This window comes from Mesoplodon mirus (assembly GCF_964341445.2).
Source record: "Mesoplodon mirus genome assembly, chromosome: 8".
NCBI classification, from domain to species: domain Eukaryota; kingdom Metazoa; phylum Chordata; class Mammalia; order Artiodactyla; family Ziphiidae; genus Mesoplodon; species Mesoplodon mirus.
In genome coordinates this window covers 112,783,737-112,805,611 of record NC_138984.1, presented here as the reverse complement: position 1 = coordinate 112,805,611, position 21,875 = coordinate 112,783,737, and the positions used below count along the sequence as shown (strand labels likewise).

Below are 21,875 nucleotides of genomic sequence, written 5' to 3'. Positions count from 1 at the left end.
TCATTATATTCTCGTCTTCTGGCTTCTGTTCCTTCCTTGATCTCTAAGAACATTTACTTATTTTATGGATTCATTCCAATTTTTAATTTATTTTTATTTTTATTTTTTTTGCGGTACGCGGGCCTCTCACTGCTGTGGCCTCTCCCATTGCGGAGCACAGGCTCCAGACGCTCAGGCTCAGCGGCCATGGCTCACGGGCCCAGCCGCTCCGTGGCATGTGGGATCTTCCCGGACCGGGACACAAACCCGCGTCCCCTGCATCGGCAGGCGGACTCTCAGCCACTGCGCCACCAGGGAAGCCCCATTCCAATTTTTTAAATTGCTAAAATCTGTTGGGACATGCGTTTTGCCTCTTACCCTGTCTGTGACACTTCTTTGTGGTGACCTAGTATGGCCTGTCCTTTTTGACTATGAGGCCACCCTTAGGGGAGGGTTTGTGGAGTGTCCCTTTGCCCTTGGCTGTGGAGATGTCCTCAGAGGGCAGTTTTGTACTTGTGTCTGTGAGGTTCCATTGAGTTCCTCGGGCTCTTGATGAGTTTTGGTGTTCAGTTCTTGACGTGTGATATCCATACCTAGATGGTTGGTATAAATTTGATTTCACATCTGCTCACAGGGCAGGCCGGGTCTCTGATTCACTGTGGGGTCTCTTTGTGCCCAGAGCCTTGTGTGGGTAGCATGTTGCCCTCAGGCCCTGGCTGGCTGGCAGGAAGCTCAGGTTCAGTGGGCTGTCCTGAGCATTTTGTGTCTCAGAGGCTTTGACCTGCTCTCTGAGCCCAGAACCCCTTGGCTCCTGCTGTGTGTGTCTGTGTGTCTCGAGAGCCGAACCAGAACCTTCCCTTGTATACCCTCAGCTTGGCTGTCTACCCTTTTAATAGTTTTTGGTTATATTATATTCACTATTTCTGTGTTTGGTCCGGGTGCTTGGGGGTGGGGTAGAGGTTGCTGTTTCGACAGGGTTCAACCTCTTTGTTGATCTTGAGCTTTTCCACATACATACTCAGAGTTGGGTTTAAAAAATTCCTTTTATATAGAATACCTTACCATGGATTCTCAACTACTATAGGTGGAAATTTTTTAGTATGGTTAAAAAAAATACCTATACTGGAAGTTTTACCTTTATTCTTTGAGGAAAACTCAATTTGCGGTATTATTTCATCTTTAATAAGATTTGGAAAGCATTTGTTTTTAGGGCTTCTAAGAGAAACTTGTTCTTCTCCTTTCAGCTGCATGCTGCCATCAGTCACCAGGTTGACCCAGAATTCCTTGGTTTAGGTCTGGGCAGCGTCCTCCTCAACAGCCTGAAGCAGACGGTGGTGGCCCTGGCCAGCAGTGCGGGCGTGTTGAGTGCTGTGCAGGCGGCCGCCCAGGCTGTGTTGCAGAGCGGGTGGTCAGTGCTGCTACCAACGGCTGAGGAGCGGGCCCGGGCACTCTCTGCTCTCCTGCCCTGTGCAGGTGGGCTGGGGCTCGGAGCAGGGGTCGGCTGGGGTTGGCCCACGAGGGGATGGTGCTTGCCTCACATTGGGAAAAACACTTTACCTTTTCCAGTTTCAGGCAATGAAGTAAACATAAGTCCAGGTCGTCGATTCATGATTGATCTTCTTGTGGGCAGCTTGATGGCTGATGGAGGCTTAGAATCAGCCTTAAATGCAGCCATTACTGCAGAAATCCAGGTATGGTCCTAGGAATGTGTGTGTGTGTGTGTGCACGCGCGCGCGCGTGCGATGGAGGTGATTTTGATGGAGGTGATTTTACTCCTCAGTGAGCTGAGACTGACACTTTCCCAGAATTATTTTTTTTTATTTTTTTTTTGTGTTACGCAGGCCTCTCTCTGTTGTGGCCTCTCCCGTTGTGGAGCACAGGCTCCGGACGCGCGGGCTCAGCAGCCATGGCTCACGGGTCCAGCCGCTTCGCGGCATGTGGGATCTTCCCGGATCAGGGCACGAACCCGTGTCCCCTGCGTCGGCAGGTGGACTCTCTACCACTGCGCCACGAGGGAAGCCCCCCAGAATTATTAAAAAAAAAACTTTGAAACACAAAGCTTTTAGTAACATCCAAATATTTCTGTAATTAAAATTTTTTTTACTAGTTTAATAAAATATTGAGTTATTATTAAGTATGATAAAATGTACCCACTTTAAATGTCTATTTAGATGAATTTGACAGGTACGCCAATCATAACATAAATCACTTCCATCACCCCAGAAAGTGCCTTTGTGCCCCTTTGTATTTGAAGTTAGGACACTTTCTTGCCTCCCCCAGATGATGTTAATTTTGCCAGTTTTGATTGTTACATAAATGGAATCATACAGTATATACTCATTTGTGTCAGCTTTATGTTGCCTTGATAATGATTTTCAGATTCACCTGCGTTGGATGTTGTGTTATGTTGTTTTTTTGTCTTTTTTTTTTTTTTTTACTAAGGAACTACTTATTTCTTTTCATATTAGTTTTTTTTTTTTTAATTGGGATATAGTTGTTTTACAATGTTGTGTTAGTTTCTACTGTACAGCAAAGTGGAGTTCCCTGTGATATGCAGCAGGGTCTCATTAGTTATCTGTTTTATACATATTAGTGTATATATGTCAACCGCAATCTCCCAATTCATCCCACCACCACCACCACCTGGCCCCCCCGTCTTCCCCCCTTGGTGTCCATATGTTTGTTCTCTACATCTGTGTCTCTATTTCTGCCTTGCAAACCAGTTCATCTGTACTACTTTTCTAGATTCCACATATATGTGTTAATATACGATATTTGTTTTTCTCTTTCTGACTTACTTCACTCTGTATGACAGTCTCTAAGTCCATCCACGTCTCTACAAATGACCCAATTTCGTTCCTTTTTATGGCTGAGTAACATTCCGTTGTGTATATGTACCACATCTTCTTTATCCATTCGTCTCTGGATGGACACTTAGGTTGCTTCCACGACCTGGCTATTGTGAATAGTGCTGCAATGAACATTGGGGTGCACGTGTCTTTCTGAATTATGGTTTCCTCAGGGTATATGCCCATTAGTGGGATTGCTGGCTCATATGGTAATTCTATTTTTAGTTTTTTAAGGAACCTCCATACTGTTCTCCATAGTGGCTGTATCAATTTACATTCCCACCAACAGTGCAAGAGGGTACCCTTTTCTCCACACTCTCTCCAGCATTTATTGTTTGTGGATTTTCTGATGAGGCCCATTCTAACTGGTGTGAGGTGATACCTCATTGTAGTTTTGATTTGCATTTCTCTAATAATTAGTGATGTTGAGCAGATTTTCACGTGCTTCTTGGCTATCTGTATGTCTTCTTTGGAGAAATGTCTATTTAGATCTTCTGCCCATGTTTGGATTGTTTTTTTTTTTGTCGTATGCGGGCCTCTCACTGCTGTGGCCTCTCCCGTTGTGGAGCACAGGCTCCTGATGCACAGGCTCAGCGGACACGGCTCATGGGCCCAGCCCTCCGCGGCATGCAGGATCCTCCCGGACCGGGACACAAACCCGCGTCCCCTGCATCGGCAGGCGGACTCTCAACCACTGTGCCACCAGGGAAGCCCTTTTTGTTGTATCTTTGTCTGGTTTTGGTATCAGGGTGATGGTGGCCTTGTAGAATGAGTTTGGGAGTGTTCCTTCCTCTGCAATTTTTTGGAAGAGTTTGAGAAGGATGGGTGTTAGCTCTTCTCTAAATGTTTGATAGAATTCACCTGTGAAGCCATCTGGTCCTGGACTTCTGTTTGTTGGAAGATTTTTAATCACAGTTTCAATTTCATTACTTGTGATTGGTCTGTTCATATTGTCTATTTCTTCCTGGTTCAGTCTTGGAGGGTTATACTTTTCTAAGAATTTGTCCATTTCTTCCAGGTTGTTCATTTTATTGGCATACAGTTGCTTGTAGTAGTCTCTTATGATGCTTTATATTGCTGCGGTGTCTGTTGTAACTCCTCCTTTTTCATTTCTAATTTTATTGATTTGAGTCCTCTCTCTCTTTCTTGATGAGTCTGGCTAAAGGTTTATCAATATTTTTATCTTCTCAAAGAACCACCTTTTAGTTTTATTGATCTTTGCTGTTGTTTTCTTTGTTTCTATTTATTTCTGCTCTGATCTTTATGATTTCTTTCCTTCTGCTAACTTTGGGTTTTGTTCTTCTTTCTCTAGTTCCTTTAGGTGTAAGGTTAGATTGTTTATTTTTCTTGTTTCTTGAGGTAGGATTGTATTGCTATAAACTTCCCTATTAGAATATGCTTTTGCTGCATCCCATAGCCTTTGGACCGTCGTGTTTTCATTGTCATTTGTCTCTAGGTATTTTTTGATTTCCTCTTTGACTTCTTCAGTGATCTCTTGGTTATTTAGTAACATATTGTTTAGCCTCCATGTGTTTGTGTTTTTTACATTTTTTTCCTTGTAATTTATTTCTAATCTCATAGTGTTGTGGTTGGAAAAGATGCTTAATATGATTTCATTTTTCTTAAATTTACTGAGGCTTGATTTGTGACCCAAGATGTGATCTATCCTGTAGAATGTTCCATGTGCACTTGAGAAGAAAGTGTAATCTGCTGTTTTCAGATGGAATGTCCTATAAATATCAATTAAATCTATATGGTCTATTGTGTCATTTAAAGCTTGTGTTTCCTTATTAATTTTCTGTCTGAATGATCTGCCCATTGTTGTAAGTGAGGTGTTAAAGTCCCCCACTATTATTGTGTTACTGTTGATTTTCCCTTTTATAGCTGGTAGCAGTTGCCTTATGTATTGAGCTGCTCCTCTGTTGGGTGCATATATTTTTATAATTGTTACATTTTCTTCTTGGATTGATCCCTTGATCATTATGTAGTATCCTTCCTTGTCTCTTGTAACATTCTTTATTTTAAAGTCTATTTTATCTGATATGAGTATAGCTACTCCAACTTTCATTTGATTTCCACTTGCAAGGAATATCTTTTTCCATCCCCTCACTTTCAGTCTGTTTGTGTCCCTAGGTCTGAAATGGGTCTCTTGTAGACAGCATATATATGGGTCTTGTTTTCGTATCCATTCAGCTGGTCTGTGTCTTTTGGTGGGAGCACTTAATCCATTCACATTTAAGGCAGTTATCGATATGTATGTTTGTATTACCATTTTCTTAATTGTTTTGGGTTTGTTTTTGTAGGTTCTTTTCTCCTCTTGTGTTTCCCACTTAGAGAAGTTCTTTAGAATTTGTTGTAGAGCTGGTTTGGTGGTGTTGAATTCTCTTAACTTTTGCTTGTCTGTAAAGCTTTTGATTTCTCTGTTGAATCTGAATGAGATCCTTGTTGGGCAGAGTAGTCTTGGTTGTAGGTTCTTCCCTTTCGTCACTTTAAATATATCTTCCACTCCCTTCTGGCTTGCAGAGTTTCTGCTTAGAAACCAGCTGTTAACCTTATGGGAGTTCCCTTTTATATTATTTGTTGTTTTTTCATTGTTGCTTTTAATAATTTTTCTTTGTCTTTTTTAAAAAGATAATTAATTTATTTTTGGCTGCATTGGGTCTTCGTTGCTGTGAGCGGGCCTTCTCTAGTTGCGGCAAGGGAGGGCTACTCTTTATTGTGGTGCGCAGGCTTCTCATTGCAGTGGCTTCTCTTGTTGCGGATCACGGGCTCTAGGTGCACAGGCTTTAAGAGTTGTGGCTTGTGGGCTCGGTAGTTGTGGCTTGCGAGCTCCAGAGCACAGGCTCAGTAGTTGTGGTGCATGGGCTTAGTTGCTCCGTGGCATGTGGGATCTTCCCAGCCCAGGGATCAAACCCATGTCCCTTGCATCTGCAAGCGGATTCTTACCCACTGCGCCACCAGGAAAGTCCCCTCTTTGTCTTTAATTTTTGTGAATTTGATTCGTATGTGTCTTGGCATGTTTCTCCTTGGGTTTTTCCTGCCTGGGACTCTCTGTGCTTCCTGGACTTGGGTGGCTATTTCCTTTTCCATGTTTGGGAAGTTTTCGACTGTAATCTCTTCAAATATTTTCTCCAGCCCTTTCTCTTTCTCTTCCCCTTTCGAGACCTCTGTAATGCAAATGTTGGTGCGTTTAATGTTGTCCCAGAGGTCCCTTAGGTTGTCTTCATTCCTTTTCATTCTTTTTTCTTTATTCTGTTCCACGGCAGTGATTTCCACCGTTCTGTCTTCCAGGTCACTTATCCATTTTTCTGCCTCAGTTATTCTGCTATTGAGTCCTTTTAGTGTATTTTTCATGTCAGTTATTGTATTGTTCATCTCTGTTTGTTCTTTAATTCTTCTAGGTCTTTGTTAAACATTTCTTGTGTCTTCTCGCTAGTTGCCTCCATTCTGTTTCCGAGGTCCAGGATCCTCTTCACTATCCTTATTCTGCATTTGTTTTCTGGAAGGTTGCCTATCTCCACTTCAGTTAGTTGTTTTTCTGGGGTTTAATCTTGTTCCTTCATCTGGGACATAGTCCTCTGCCTTTGCGTTTCATCTATCTTTCTGTGATTGTGGTTTTTGTTCTGCAGCCTGTAGGACTGTAGTTCTCCTTGCTTCTGCTGCCTGCTGTGTGGTGGATGAGGCCACCTAAGAGGCTTCTGTAGTGTCACTTTGTTTTCGCTGTTGAGGAGTGCCCCACTGTGTGATTATGGCGTTGTTGGTGTATCCCTTCTCCCGTTGCTAGACATTCGATGATGTTTGACTCAGTACAGCTGCTCCTAGCATGCTGTGTAAAAGTCCTTTAGTGAACACGTGTTGTTCCTTTCGGGTAAATAGTTTGAATTAGAATTTGCAGGGTTCTAGGGTGTGTGTGTGTTTACAGTTTCCCAAAGTGGTTGTGCCATTTACATCTGAACCAGCCTGTATGAGAGTTCTAGCCGTTTCTTGACCTCATCAACATGAGGCGTGTGAATCTTTTAAAAAGCTTTAGCTATTCTGGGGGTAGGGTGGGGTGTTAATTTGCATGTGCTTATTGACCATTCGTAGCTTCTTTTGTTGCTTTCATTGTCATAATAGTTTTCAATTTAAAAACTTACACTGATAAAATTGGATGAAGTGAGTGTATTAAAAATGTTTTTGAAAATATACCTACTTTGATTAAATTGAAAAAAATTAGAGGAAATCATAAATGTAATGATTTTAGTTGTAAGTATCATTCTTTGTGTACCTTGTTAGTTTCCAGATACTATGCTGTGTACTTTACTTTCATTTTTTTTAACCTTGTGAGCCATGTTGATGTTGACAAAAAATTAATCAGTCAATCTAAGAAAGAGATAGAAACTTTTATTCAAGCCAAATTGAGGATTATAACCCGGGAACAGCATCTCAGAAAGCTCTGAGAATTACTGCATTCCTTACAAGTCAAGTCTCAGTTTTGTAAGTTTTTTGAGACAGAGGGCTGTACGTTAAATGATGTATTATTGACAGTTTACACAATCCAGATCTAAGCATCATCATGGCCTCTTACAAGAGGAAGAAGGAGGGTTTTCTTTGAAGGTGTTGTCTTGTTGTTGCTAGGAGAATGTTGCTGTTTATGGTTGAGCAGGTATATTTGCTGATAGGGAAGGTTGATCGATGCATAATGCAGGTGAACAATGTACAGTAGGGGGCAGAGAGGAGGCCAAAGGACAGAGAAAGTTTTTCTATGTGTAAATTTTTCTTTTCTTGCCAGGAAATGTGAATTGTTTTTCACATTGCATGGAAAAAGCTGTCTTAAAATTCCATTTTATAGGCATGGACATAGGTACCACAGAAGTTTACTGATTTGCTAAGGGGTCATGACTAGTGAATGACAGGTTTGCTGACTCCAAACCTCTTCCTTTTCTTCCTGTGCTCTGTGTGGCTCAGTGTAATAGTTCATCTGATGGGAGCAATGACAGCGGACAGGCAGGGGCAGTCCACATGTGGGCCAGACCCAAGCAGTATTTTTATTTTTTAAATTTATTTTTATTACTTTAAAACATTTTTTGGCTGCACCGTGCGGCATGAGGGGCCTTAGTTCCCCAACCGGGGATCGATCCTGCGCCCCCCTGCAGTGGAAGCGCGGAGTCTTAGCCACTGGACTGCCAGGGAAGTCCCCCCAGGCAGTATTTTTAGAACCTATTAATTCAGTTAGCATATGTTTATTCTTTGCCTCCTGCTGGAGAGTGGTACCTTGAGAGGGGGAGGTGGGCTATAGAGTATGCAGATTGTGATCCCTATGACAATAATTAAGATGTCTGAAAAAATAGCCAAAAGGCCATTTGTTTTAAAACAAAAATGTTCTGAAGCTACAGAAAGGCATAAACAGAAAAACCCTCATCATTTAGGAATAACCATTGTTAATGTTTTTCATGTATTGTCTTCCAGGCTTTCAAAAATGCAAATGTTTACTAACAATACTAATTATGATGCCAGAACTGGTCTCAGTGGTTTGTATCTTTTCCACTCATAAGGTTGCCATGTCTCCTCTGTTGAATATTCTGCGATGTCCATTTGTTCTTTTGCTTTGGGGAAGTCTGTCATATGGAAAGGGAATCACTTTTTTTTTTAAACAATTTCCTATTGTTGACCATTTAGGTTGTAGATAGTTTTACTATTATAAATAATTTTTAATTACATTCTTGAAGATTATAAGTCATTGGGTATAAGAATGATTATTAGGAAGAAGTTCTAGAAATGAAATTGGGTCAAAAGCACGCACATTTTCAAGCTGTCTGATCAGTGTCCTTCTGATTCTGAAGAGTAGGTGGCACAGTTCCAATCCAACTCCTTAGACATGGTCTTTGTCCCCACACCCCTCAGAATGGGGAAGACTTTGTGTTTAGACTTGTTCTGGCTTTTGCCATTAGAAAATAAAGCCCAGTAGGAAGGAACTTGTGCGCTTTTTCACAGTAAATTTGATTACTGGAACAATGCTTAGTATATAGTAGGTCCTCAGGAATATTGGTTGCATTTGACTGGCAAAAGATACCTCCTTTAAAAGTTTTTAAAAATAATAACATTATTGAGGTCCAATTCATCTACTGTAAAATTCAGTCTCTTAAAGTGTATGATTTAGTGATTCTTTTTTTTTTTTTTTGTATATTCACAGAATTGTGCAACCACCATCACCACTATCTAATTTCAGAACACTTTCACTCCAAAAAGAAACCCTGTGCCCCTTAACAGTCACTTCACATCCCCCACTCCTCCCAGCCGTTGACAACCACTAATCTACTTTCTGTCTCTAAAGATGTCCCTGTTCTGGACATTTCATATAAGTGGGTTTGTACAGTATGTGGCCTTTTGTGTCTGGCGCTTTCCACTTAACATAGTGTTTTCAAAGTTCAGCCAGGTTGTATCATTCATGTCGTACTTAATTTTTTTAAATCGCTAAACAATATTCTGTTGTATGGATATAGCACATTTTGTTTATCCATTCATCAGCTGATGGACATTTAGGTGGTTTTCTCTTTTAAGTTACTGTGAATAATGCCGTTATAAACATCTGTGCATAGGTTTTTGTGTGGACATATGTTTTTATTTCTTATGGGCGTATGCCTTGGAGTGGAGTTGCTGAGTTTTACGGTAACTCTATGTTTAATGTTTCGAGGTATAGCCAGACTGTTTTCTTAAGTGGCTGTACCATTTTACATTCCCAGTAGCAATGTACGACAGTTCCAGTTTCTCCGTATCTTTGCAAATGCTTGCTACTGTTCATCTTTTTTATTATACTGTCCTAGGAGATGTGAATTTCCCTGATGACTAATGAAGTTGAGCATCTTTTCATGTGCTCATTAGCCATTTGTATATCTCCTTTGAAGATATATCTGTTCAGATTTTTTGTTTATTTTAAAATTGGGTCATTTATCTTTTAATTGTTGAGTTGTCAGAATTCTTTCTGTATTTGTACGTCTTATATCAGATACAAGATTTGGGAATGTGTCCTCCCTTTCTGTAGGTTATTGCTTCATGTTTACAAAGCAGGTAGACTCTGTCTAGGTGCTCACATTGGGTGTTGTGAGAGCCAGAGCAGGGGTAAAGGTTTTAGGAACTTCACAGAAGGACTCTGGAGACCATTAGCACTGGCAGCCTGGACACGGGGTTTGTAGGACAAAACGTCTGTTTAGAAACTGAGCAACTGGGCGGCGTGATTTCCAGTGGGTGGGTGTGGGCCACTGTCACCAGGTGTGTGAGTCAGCGCACAGCTAGGCTGTGGGATCAGGGCTCAGCCCATGGTGCCTTCACACCTGCTACTAAGATAACCGGTAACCAGTTTCTGTTTCATGAATTACAGGATATTGAAGCCAAAAAAGAAGCACAGAAGGAAAAAGAAATTGATGAACAGGAAGCGAATGCCTCGACATTTCATAGAAGTAGGACTCCATTGGATAAAGATCTTATTAATACGGGAATCTATGAATCTTCTGGAAAACAGTGCTTGCCTCTGGTTCAGCTCATACAACAGCTTCTTAGGTAAATAGCATTAGACATATTTTAATTAGGAGGACTGTTGGTTTTCATATTAAGATAGTGAGATCGAGCACTAGGGTCTCAAAAATGTGTTTCGTTGTTGATGAAGTACTTTGAAAATTACCTAGGATAGACTTTAGAGCAGATTCTTAAATGTAGGTGAGAGGAGAGGTTAGAATGTATGAAGTAGAACTGGAGATTCTAAAAGTTTTCACACAAGAGAAAATTGGAGTGTGTCATAAACCTAGGATGAGATTCTTAGCCTCATTAGTAAGCACATAGATACAAATGAAAATCATCATGGTAAGGTTGTTTTTTTTTAAACTGGTTGTGTCCTTGCCTCATTCTATATATCATAGATTTATATCTATTAGTTTCTAAGACAACCTTCAAAAGTTGAAGTAAGTGAAAGAATGGTGAGCGTTATTGTCCAAGGACTGATCAGAAGGAGGTAAGAATCAGAGTCAGAATACACACAGAGACTCACCTCGAAAAGGGCTGAAGTAGTCAGTCACTGTTTGCTAAAGAACGTCAGCCTGCGTTGCGGTGTCCTTCAAAAAGAGCAGAAAAGCCGGGTGGTTTCTGAAAGGCATTTGTTAGACAAGGAAAAATGATTGCTCCTTTATGTAACACAGCTCCGCTCTGTGTAAACCTGGCTCCTGGTTTATTGTTTATACAGAGAGGAAAGAGGGCCTGGTGGTGGGTTGGCTTAGGTACCTCAGTCCAGGGCATGGGTGGGCGGTGTACTGGCGTGGGGTGGCCTGCCCTTTACACCTGGAAACACCAGAATTTGCTGGGCACACAGTGAGCTTTTAAAAGAGGACGTTTTAGAGCTAGTTCCTGACATACATTTTAGTAAATGCTACTAAAAAACCCCTTGTTTCCTATTTTTTATAATGCGGTGATGATTTTTAAAATCAGTATTCACACATTCTGATCTTCACTATAGCAGTCTGAAATAAAGGGAATTAAGTCAGCGCAGCTGTGACAGTGACAAGAGCTTGGGAATTGTTCCTAGAAAATTGCGGCTGCGCCTGCTTGTCTGAAGCTGGCCACTGACCCCTGCCCAGCCTGGTGACTGTACCAGTGGCAGCAAGAGCAGTGTCTAGGTTGCAGAGTTCACCAAGGGTCAAGTGAGAACATGCACCCTGAGCGCTTGGGAGTGAAAAGGTGGAGGTCTCTGGAGAAGTTGTAAAGCAAAAGCGTGTACCTCAAGCTGTGATTTTCCATGTTCTCGACCGCCCCTTCCTTCGCCGAGGAGGCTGTGTCTGGGCCCGCTGGTGTCACTGGCAGAGAGCCAGTGCTGGGTTCTCTGACCTCGGTCCTGTCTTAGGTGACTGTTCCCACGAGGGGCCAGCTCTCCTGCTTGTTCAGACTGCTTGTTCCCTTGGTGCGTAGAGACCTGTCCATCTTAGCCTACCTACCCCTGTGCTGTTCAGTCTGGCTGTCATTTGCCACGTTTGCCTGTGCGTGTCCAGTGTCGCTGAGACACTGAGTTTTTATTTTTTATTAAAATTAAAAAACTTAGACCTGATTCAGCTATTAGAAAACTTGTAACTATGTTTGGAATAACTTGGCCATATGAATTTACCTTTTCAGCTCTGCATTTTTATGAGACTGAAGTGCAGATCAAGTATTTGCAGTGAAACTTTAGTTATCTGAATTGAGATGTGCTGTATGTACAAAATACACAGTGGGTTTTGAAGACTTTGTGTCTTCAAAAAACTAATGTAAATATCTCAATGCGTTTTCTTATTGGTTTTATGTTGAAATGATAATATTTTAAATATATGGGGATAAATATTAATACTGATTTTACATGTTCTTTTTATCTTTATTTATGTGACTGGTAGACATTTTACAGTACACACGTGACTCCCTGGCAGTACTTTTCTGTTGGACAGTGCTCCCTAGCCCATGCTCGCACATTGTCTTCTGAGCCTTCCTCTTTACTTTTGGTTCCCTTGGCTTGCAGGATTGGCTCCACAGCAGATTTATAATGAAAATGCACCTGTTTGGAAAATACAAAACAAAAACTGAAACATGGAGTAAATAGTACCTTAAAAATTTTTGGAAAATGGAAAAAGAAAAATGCATGTACAACCCTCTCACTGACAGAATGCCTGTGTTCCAGGGTCCTTTCATAAGCATAGATGATGTGCCCCTCCCCTTGCAGAGATAGCCTTTAACATTTATTTCTTACCTTAAGTGTTTGTGACTAAAGAGACTCAGTGTATGGAGTCTAAATACATCTTGGCTGATGCAGTTGTTGAAAAATAGTCTAAAGAGTTACATTTTGGAGATTTTGGAGACATTTCATATATTTTATTCTTTGGAAAACAGGTTGGAGAAACTGCAGCTTCCCAAAAGTAAGAAACAGATTTCAGAGTAACTTATGCTGGCAAAGAACCACAGAAAACCATTTACATTTGGCAATAGAGAGCTGTGAAGATTTTTAAATTAATGAACTCTTATCAGAATTACACACTTTGATTATGATTCTAATTTTATATTAGGGAAATAAGTTAACATTTGTATTGTATTTTGTTACTGTCTTTTGCTCCATCATGTATGGCATAAAACCCAGATTCCAGACCTTTTCTTCTATTGTGATGTGGTTATCAGGTCAGGTTATCAGGTCGTGGAGCAGAAAGGTGAGGTGGACCGCAGGTGAGGCCCTGAGCACCCACCTGCGTTTTGTGTGGCCGGGAGCGCTGAGCACAAGCCAGGGGTCCCTGCCGCTCTTTCTTCTCAGCTCTGTGGACGTGAGTTGATGTGTGTCTTCTCCTCCTGTCCTCACTCCACTGCTGTAGTGGATGAGCCCTGGGGGCTGGTGCGATTGACAGAGGTTCTCCTCAAACCTGCTGCTACGTTAGACATCAAAGAAGTGGAGCAGAATGCGTTTCCGTGGCCTGGTGTCGTGCAGAGGCTCCGGACTCGCCTCCCCAGTGACAGAGCCAGCTGTCAGCCCGCTGGCTCTCACCCTCCTGGCTGGGTGGGGGCTGCTGTGGTGGAGCTACATTGACAGAAGTTCCAGAACCAGGCTCTGCTTCGGCGTTTTAACTTCACGAACCCCCTTCCTCCTCCTGTCTTCAGTACCACGGATCAGACCTTGTTCACCTGGCGCCGAGACTGTCCCTGGGTGGCAGGGTCTTACCTGGTGTTCCCTGTGCCCTCTAAAATCTGCTTTCACGCTGACTTTAGTTACCTTTCTCGGACACAAACAGGATGTCACTTTGCTTTCAAAACTGGTGGCTGAGCGTTGCAGAATCGAGTGCCAGCAGCCTGGCACTCCATCGCCTACAGTGTCCACTGCGTCCACTCCCCGTCCTCGTTTTGACCTCTGTGCCCTAGTTCCTTTGCATTCTGCTCGTGGAGACAGAACACTTACTACTCTTGCAATTGTACTTTCTCTTTTCTCCCCATTTACTTCCTGACGGTTCATGGCTCAGGTTGGATCCTGCAGTTGGAATTGGATCCTTGGTCCTTTCCTTGCTGCCGTGTTCTTTGAGCACCTCTTACTCTGACCTGTTTTATTTGTGCCCACTTTGGTCTTCCTTCCTGTAGTTTCTGAGCCCTGGGTACCCCCCCACCATGGCCCACCCGGGGGTTTACTTGAGTAGGTCTGAAGGCAGACTTGTGAGGCAGATGCAGAATCGCTAGTGGGTCTTGTCTTCAGGGACAGTGTCACGTTCATATCTGAAATGCAGATTTGGACAAAAAATAATCACAGTTCCTTTTCCTTCCGAAGGTTTGTACAGGAGTTTTCTGTCATTTTGGACTGTTCCATGCAACTCTTAGGAGCACATCTGTAAAGCAAAGGGTCTCATTCTACCTTTTGTGTCTTCCGTGTGCCTCCGTTTTGAATGAGGTGTGCTTATTGCAGATAGAGCTGACACACATTTGGGGAAGGAAGCCAGCTGCAGGTCACCTGGGTGTATGATCTTTATTTCTGATTTTAGTTTATGTTGTGATTTTTTTTTTTTACAACCCCTCTCCCCCTTTAAAAACAAACATAACTTGTTTAATTTTGCAATCCTCTTTCTCCTGCATAGAAACATTGCTTCTCAGACAGTAGCCAGATTGAAAGATGTTGCCCGTCGGATATCATCATGTCTAGACTTTGAGCAACATAGTCATGAGAGATCTGCTTCATTGGATTTGTTGCTGCGTTTTCAGCGCTTACTTATCAGTAAACTTTATCCGGGAGAAAATGTTGCTCAGACTTCAGATATTTCTAGTAAGTTACTTAAAATGTTAAAGTGTCTTGTGTGTATTTTGGCTTTTTTATTTAGGCTTCTTGACATGCCTATTCTGCATGGCCCAGATGTGTAGTTCTTATACTGTTAGATGCACCAATTTTGGGGGACTTCATTTTGCATCCACTGTTTTTGGACAGATATTTCTCTATTAGACTCATCAATATTTTTTATTTCATTGTGTTAACATTTAAATTCCTTAGACATGAGAAATAGTATCCTTTATGTTCAGGTTAGTCTTACAGAAGATTTATCAGACTTATTCCATGGGTTAGTTGTGGACTGTTAGAGATTGACATAACGTGGGGACGAAATAGTGACCTAATGTTTGTATGTCACCCTGGTAAGCTAGATGGGTGTAGTAGGAGGAATGCATTATCGTTGAAGGAAGTCTGAATCTCAGTTATAGCTCTGGTTTATTAGCTGCTGGACCCGGGACTAAGTCTCCTGGGGGCTGTAGATTGCTCACCTACAGAGTTAGGTTAAGACTTGAGGGTGCCTGTGAGAATGAAAACAGGATGATACATAAGTGCTCAGTTCTGTGTATAATGTACAGTAGAGTACTTCCCACAAACTCCAGGAGGACTGCCTGGCTCTTTATAAGGTAGTTTTCTCTGTCAGCGATGGAAAGGTTTGCTGCTTTTGTTAATATTTTTATGGACAGTATAGTCCAAAACAATTTTGTTACTTCCTGAAAATCGCTAGGCACTTGTAGAGGATCGAAAATTTCAGGTTGAAATCGGTGAACCATTTCAGTCTGAAAGAGGAGACCATCTCAGTGTCATAGAGTTACAAGGACTAAAAAGTTTTTAAGAGCCATGTAGGAGGAAAAGTTGAAGATTTTTTTTTTTAATATTTATTTATTTGGCTGTGCTGGGTCTTAGCTGCAGCACCACGCAGGATCTTCGCTGCCACGTGCGGGATCTAGTTCCCTGACCAGGGATCGAACCAGGGTCCCCTGCATTGGGATTGTGGAGTCTTAACCACAGGACCGCCAGGGAAGCTCCGAAAAGTTGAAGAATTTTATAAGATTGAAAAATGCCTAACTTTGTTCACTGGGAGTAATTTTCAGGCATTAAGACTTGTTGGACTTAGAAAACATGTCTATTGGATATAAGGTTTTAGAGCTCTAAGTTATGACTTTAGTATTTTTACTCGAAGTTTTTAGATAGTATATAGTGCAGTGTATAAAAATCAGTATATCCAAATTCAGTTTCTCAAATCATATGATATAAAAGGAGCCAAGGACTAAATAAGTAAGATTAACCACTCCTGTTTGAGAAAATTATTATAGGTAAAAAATGTATAGATGAGAGTACAATAGTGGAACAATGAAGTTTATTTACAAAGTAAATTTTAATAGTGCAAATGAAATTGTCTAAATCTTCCCTTCAGGTCCTGAACTAATGGGGGTTGGTTCCTTGCTGAAGAAGTACACAGCCCTTTTGTGCACACACATTGGAGATATACTGCCCGTGGCAGTCAGCATTGCTTCCACTAGCTGGCGGCACTTTGCAGAGGTGGCCTGCATTGTGGAAGGGGACTTCACGGGTACTTACCTTGTTTCCTAAATGTGGGCATGTATTTATTTTCGGGGATTGATGAGATTTAAAATTTATCATTCTGTGGTAAACCTGCATGCCTTTACCCCATACATCTTCTAGTCCTGTAGCCCTTTCTCCTTTCGTTTTTTTGGTTACTGACAATTCCGTGGTTAAGCAACCTGGTGTGGGAGTCACGTCACTGTATCATATACAGTGATACATATAATTGGTGATTTAGAGTCATACCACCATTATTAACACTTCAATAATGAGGTTAATGGTAATTGTCTAATTTTATTTCAGCAGCATAAGAATTAGTTGCCCCTTTTAGGACCTTAATAAATTCCTATATTGCTTAATATTTTTTCAAGTTAATTCTGTGACAGAGTATTGAGTGCCTTTTTTCTGATAATAAGCTTAGTTGCAAACACTTAGTTTTTTCAATAAAAGACTAGTTAATACTTTTGTGTTGCAACACAGTGTTTTTGAAAAGTATTCTTATAACTCAGAGGCTGCTGTTTGATACCTATATTTGTTTCTTTCAGAATGAAAGATAAAATAATCCTGTAGAAATATGCTAAAGGATATATCTCATTCCTTATTTTGTGATTTATCAGAATTTAAACGTAGCACAAGCTTACAGAATGGTTTTATAGGATGAACACTTTTGTTTAAATCTTATGCCTTTTTTTTTTTCTCTTTAAATGTAGGTATTCTCCTTCCAGAACTAGTAGTTTCTATAGTGCTTCTGCTCAGTAAAAATGCTGGTCTCATGCAGGAGGCTGGAGCTGTCCCTCTGCTGGGTGGCCTGTTAGAACATCTGGATCGGTTCAACCACCTGGCACCAGGAAAGGAAAGGGACGACCATGAAGAGTTAGCCTGGCCCGGCATCATGGGTATGGCATCTTAACTTAAAGACTTCCACTGAGGAGAGTTTTGTCCTAGTCTGTTCTGTTCTTGCCTTTTCATTTGAAAGACTATTTAACAAAGGAAGACCAGTTATTGCCGTTTTCACTGATGGTAGTGTAAATGGAAAACAAAGATAATCCAAATCAGAACAGATTTGGGTTATATTTAAGGAAAATTTTTCTGTTAGTAATGGTTGTTACATCCTGAATTGGATTATTTTAGAACATTCTGGAAAACCCTTTTTTGGAAATTGTCTCCAGAAGGTGCTGTTGAGGTGGTTAGATATGGTCACACTTTGGAGGCAGACATTAATATAGGAGGACTTTCTTAAACTCATTGGCGTTACGTGACATGAGTTATGGAATTCCCATAGTCAGCTGAGCACTTCCCATCCATAGTGTCTCTAGTGCTTACCAAATTGGAATGAAACTTGTCTTCTCAAAGTTTTGAATTTTGATGCTTTTGAATCTAAGTATTATGACTTCCTGGACTCACAGAATTAATTGAAGTTGTGGTTCAACTTTCATTTTATAGGAAAGCTCAAGCAAGGTAGGCCTTTTCTTATGCCATTGTAGATTGTCATTTCTATAACATAGGAGCTTAAAATGAAAAGTAACAGTTGTCCTGAGGAAAATAACTGACCTTAGGATATTGAGCATAATTTTTTATTTTTTAGTATAGCTAATAGTTTCAACACGATTCATCTACTGTTGTGAACTTAAATGGTCATTTGTGACTTTTGTCTGTTTACTGTATATGGTTGAAGGCATAAAACTTGATCAGCAGTTCAAACATACTCATTGTAAAACCTTTTTTTTTTGCGGCACGTGGGCCTCTCACTGTTGTGGCCTCTCCCGTCGTGGAGCACAGGCTCCGGACGCACAGGCTCAGCGGCCACGGCTCACGGGCCCAGCCGCTCCGCGGCATGTGGGATCCTCCCGGACCGGGGCACGAACCCGTGTCCCCTGCATCGGCAGGCGGACTCTCAACCACTGCGCCACCAGGAAAGCCCTGTAAAACCTTTTTTTATTGTGAAGTATAACATATACACAAAAGTACCAAAAGCAGCTTTGGGACTGGTCACAGGGGAAGCCGTTTATTAAGCAGGACCCTCCCGAACACTGTCTCTGTCTCCCTGAAAGATTTCCCTCTCTGGGCTTGTGTGCCTGCCGCTCCCCTACTTCTCTTGATCATTTTGTCAGATAGACATGTGCCCCATAACAACTTAGTTGTTTAAACATCCTCATGTGTGTTTCTTGGTGGTTTGTAAGGCGTGTTTTAGTACAGAATGCCAGGCTTCCACAGTGACTGTGCCTCATCTCTACAAAGCGGGGGAGTTCTCCCTGTCCCTCCTCTGTGCCAAGAGATCGCATGCCATTTTTTTCCGTATGCATTTTGTCCGTAGGATTGTTGTGCCAGCACCCTTGGGTGAAAGGGCCGTTGTGGTCTCTCCCCTGGAGTACCACTTTTGTCTGACTCAGGTGACTCTCGGCCCGTGTCTGCTTCTGAGCACAGAGCTTCGCCCCGGAAATACTGCACTTGCTGGCACCCCTTGTGCACTGTGGAATAGAAATGGTGATAATGGGCATCCTTGTCTTGTTCCTAGGAGCAGAGGGAAAACTTCCCAAAGTTCACACATGAAGTATGATGTTTGCCGTAGGGCTTTCTTTGTAGATACCTTAAATATTAAGTATGTTTCCTTCTGTTTCTGCTTTGTGATGAGTCTTTAATGGTGAATGGATTTTTTAAATTATTTATTTATATTTTATTTATTTATTTTTGGCCGTGTTGGGTCTTCGTTGCTGTGCGCGGGCTTTCTCTAGTTGCGGCGAGGAGGGGCTACTCTTCCTTGCGGTGCGTGGGCTTCTCATTGCGGTGGCTTCTCTTGCTGTGGAGAATGGGCCCTAGGCGTGCGGGCTTTGGTAGTTGCAGCACGCGGGCTCAGTAGTTGTGGCTCGCGGGCTCTAGAGCGCCGGCTCAGTAGTTGTGGCGCATGGGCTTAGTTGCTCCCCGGCATGTGGGATCTTCCTGCACCAGGGATTGAATCCGTGTCCCCTGCGTTGGCAGGTGGATTCTTAACCACTGTGCCACCAGGGAAGTCCCATGAATGGATATTAAATTTCATCAAATACTTTCTCTGCAACTCTTGATGATTATACAGTATTTTTCCATCCATGTTGTTGCAAATGGCAAAATTTCATTCTTTTTTTATGGCTGAGTAGTATTCCATCACATATATTTGGTATATATATATATATATGTATATGTATATATGGTGTCTATATGTGTGTGTGTGTGTGTGTGTGTGTATACACACATATACAAACCACACCTTTTTTATCCATTCATCTGTTGATGGATACTTGGCTGTTTCCACCTTTTGGCTGTTGTGACTAATGCCGCTGTGAATATGGCTATGTAGATGTCTGAGTCCCTGCTTTCACTTCTTTTGGGTATATAGCCAAAAGTGGGATTGCTGAATCATATGATAATTCCATGTTTAATTTCTTAAGGAATTGCCATACTGTTTTCCACAGTAGCTGTACCATTTTATATTCCCACAGGCAGTGCACAAGGAAGGGTTCTAATTTCTCCACCTCTTTGCCAACACTTGTCTATTTTTTAAATAATAGCCATCCTGTTTGGATGAAGTGGTATTACATTGTAGTTTTGATTCGGTTTTCCCTAATGATTAGTGGTGGTGTGCATCTGTTTATGTGCCTGTCGACTATGTGCATATCTTTGGAGAAATGTCTTTTCAAGTCTTTTTCCAACTTGCGTTTTTTTGGTTTTTTGCCATCCTGTGTGATCTTAGTTCCCCGACCAGGGATCGAACCTGTGCCCCCTGCAGTGGAAGTGCAGAGTCCTAACCACTGGACCACCAGGGAATCCCCCTTTTTCCTACTTTTGAGTCAGATTTTCTGTTGTTATTGTAGAGTTGTAGGAGTTTCTTATGTATTCTAGATATATATGGTTTGCAAATATTTTCTCTCATTCTGTGGGTTGCGTTTTCATTCTGTTGATAGTGTACTCTGATTTTTTTTTTATGAAGGTTGCCTGTGTGTTTGGTGTCTTGTCTAAAAATATCATTGCCAAATCCAGTGTCATTAAGCTTTCCTCTTATGTTTTCTTCTAAGATACACACACACACACACACACACACACACACACAGGTTGTTTTTTTTTTTGGCTGCGCCGTTCAGCATGTGGGATCTTAGTTCCCCGACCAGGGATCAAACCCATCCATGCCCCTTGCCTTGGAAGTGCAGAGTCTCAACCACTGGACCGCCAGAGAAGTCCAAGAGTTTTCTGGTTTATAGTTTTAGCTCTTATGTTTAGGTCTTTAATCTATTTTGAGTTAATTTTTGTGTATGGTGAAAGGTAGGGGTCCAACTTGATTCATTTGCAATTGAATATTCAGTTTTCCCAGCACCATTTATTTCTAAAGACTGTCCTTTTTTCCCCATTGAATGGTCTTGCCACCCTTGTCAAAAAAATCATTTGACTGTATATTGTGAGGATTTATTTCTGGGCTCTCTATTCTATTCTGTTGATCTAAATGTCTGTCATTATGCTCGTACCACACTGTTCTTTATTTATTTATTTTTCTTCTTTCTTAGGGTTTAATCTGACATTTTTCTAACTTTTTGAGAAATGATAATTGTTAGCATACTGATGTTTTTGTAATATGTTTATTATGAAAGTTTTCTAACAGAGATAAAAGAGAGAATAATATAATGAATCTAGAATAAAAAGTATTCACAATCCTGGGGACTTTCCTGGCATTTCAGTGGTTAGGACTCCTAGCTTCCACTGCAGGGGGCACAGGTTCCATTCCCGGTTGGGAACTAAGATCCCACATGCTGCGTGGCGTGGCCCCCAAAAAAAAAAATCACATTCCCGAAGCACTCCTACACTTTCTTTTTGATTGATTGATTGTATTATTTTAAAGCATATTTCTGTCTTTAAAACATTTTCACATACTTCACCTGTTAATGATAAGAACTTTTTTTGGAGAATAAAACCACAATCTCATTATCCTAAGGTTAACAGCGATTGATTAATCTTTTTATTAGTGGTTATTTTGAGTCAGGATCTAAACAAGTTCTGTATGTTGCAGTTGGGTGATACATACTTGAGTCTCTTTTTCCCCAACAGCGTATTTCCAGGCTCTCCTCTCCCTCTCTTTTGTCATACTGTTTATTTTTCAAAGAAGTAGGACATTTGTTCTGGAGAATTTCACATTTTCTGAACTTGGTTGATTGCATTTTCTTCTTCAAGTCTTAACATCTTCTGTCAGTTACATTTTCTGTAAGCTGCTGATGATATGTATAGTCTTAATGAGATTCGGATTCAGTTTTTTTTTTTTTTTTCTTTTTGCGGTATGCGGGCCTCTCACTGTTGTGGCCTCCCCCGTTGCGGAGCACAGGCTCCGGATGCGCAGGCCCAGCGGCCATGGCTCACGGGCCCAGCCGCTCCGCGGCATATGGGATCCTCCCAGACCGGGGCACGAACCCGTATCCCCTGCATCGGCAGGCGGACTCTCAACCACTGCGCCACCAGGGAGGCCCCGGATTCAGTTTTGATGGGTCAGAGTGTGTGTGCTTTGTGTTTCATCGGCTCAGAGGCCTGTGATGGTGGGTGGCCCCACCTTCAGTTCTGTTCACATGGACCAGGGAGTTCATGTATAACGTGTCTTCTGTGCAGTCCCCCAGCAACCTTGCCCTCAGCTGTTCGGTAGCATAAGATACAGTTTGCACAGGGAGGATGTGATCCTGGCTTGATTCACCACCACCCCACCC

At 41.7% G+C, this 21,875-nt stretch overlaps 1 protein-coding gene across 3 annotated transcripts in view; it reads left to right on the top strand.

The window, feature by feature from the left end:
• Window positions 1-21,875, top strand: part of HERC2 (HECT and RLD domain containing E3 ubiquitin protein ligase 2) — a 226,554-nt gene that overhangs the window by 68,455 nt on the left and 136,224 nt on the right. For all 3 annotated transcript variants that reach the window (XM_082630800.1, XM_082630799.1, XM_082630798.1), the window contains 6 exons: window positions 1,224-1,452; window positions 1,546-1,670; window positions 10,186-10,364; window positions 14,417-14,601; window positions 16,016-16,171; window positions 16,875-17,060. In XM_082630800.1, the coding sequence (XP_082486926.1) occupies window positions 1,224-1,452; window positions 1,546-1,670; window positions 10,186-10,364; window positions 14,417-14,601; window positions 16,016-16,171; window positions 16,875-17,060 (1,060 nt within the window). The remainder of the gene's footprint in view (window positions 1-1,223; window positions 1,453-1,545; window positions 1,671-10,185; window positions 10,365-14,416; window positions 14,602-16,015; window positions 16,172-16,874; window positions 17,061-21,875) is intronic.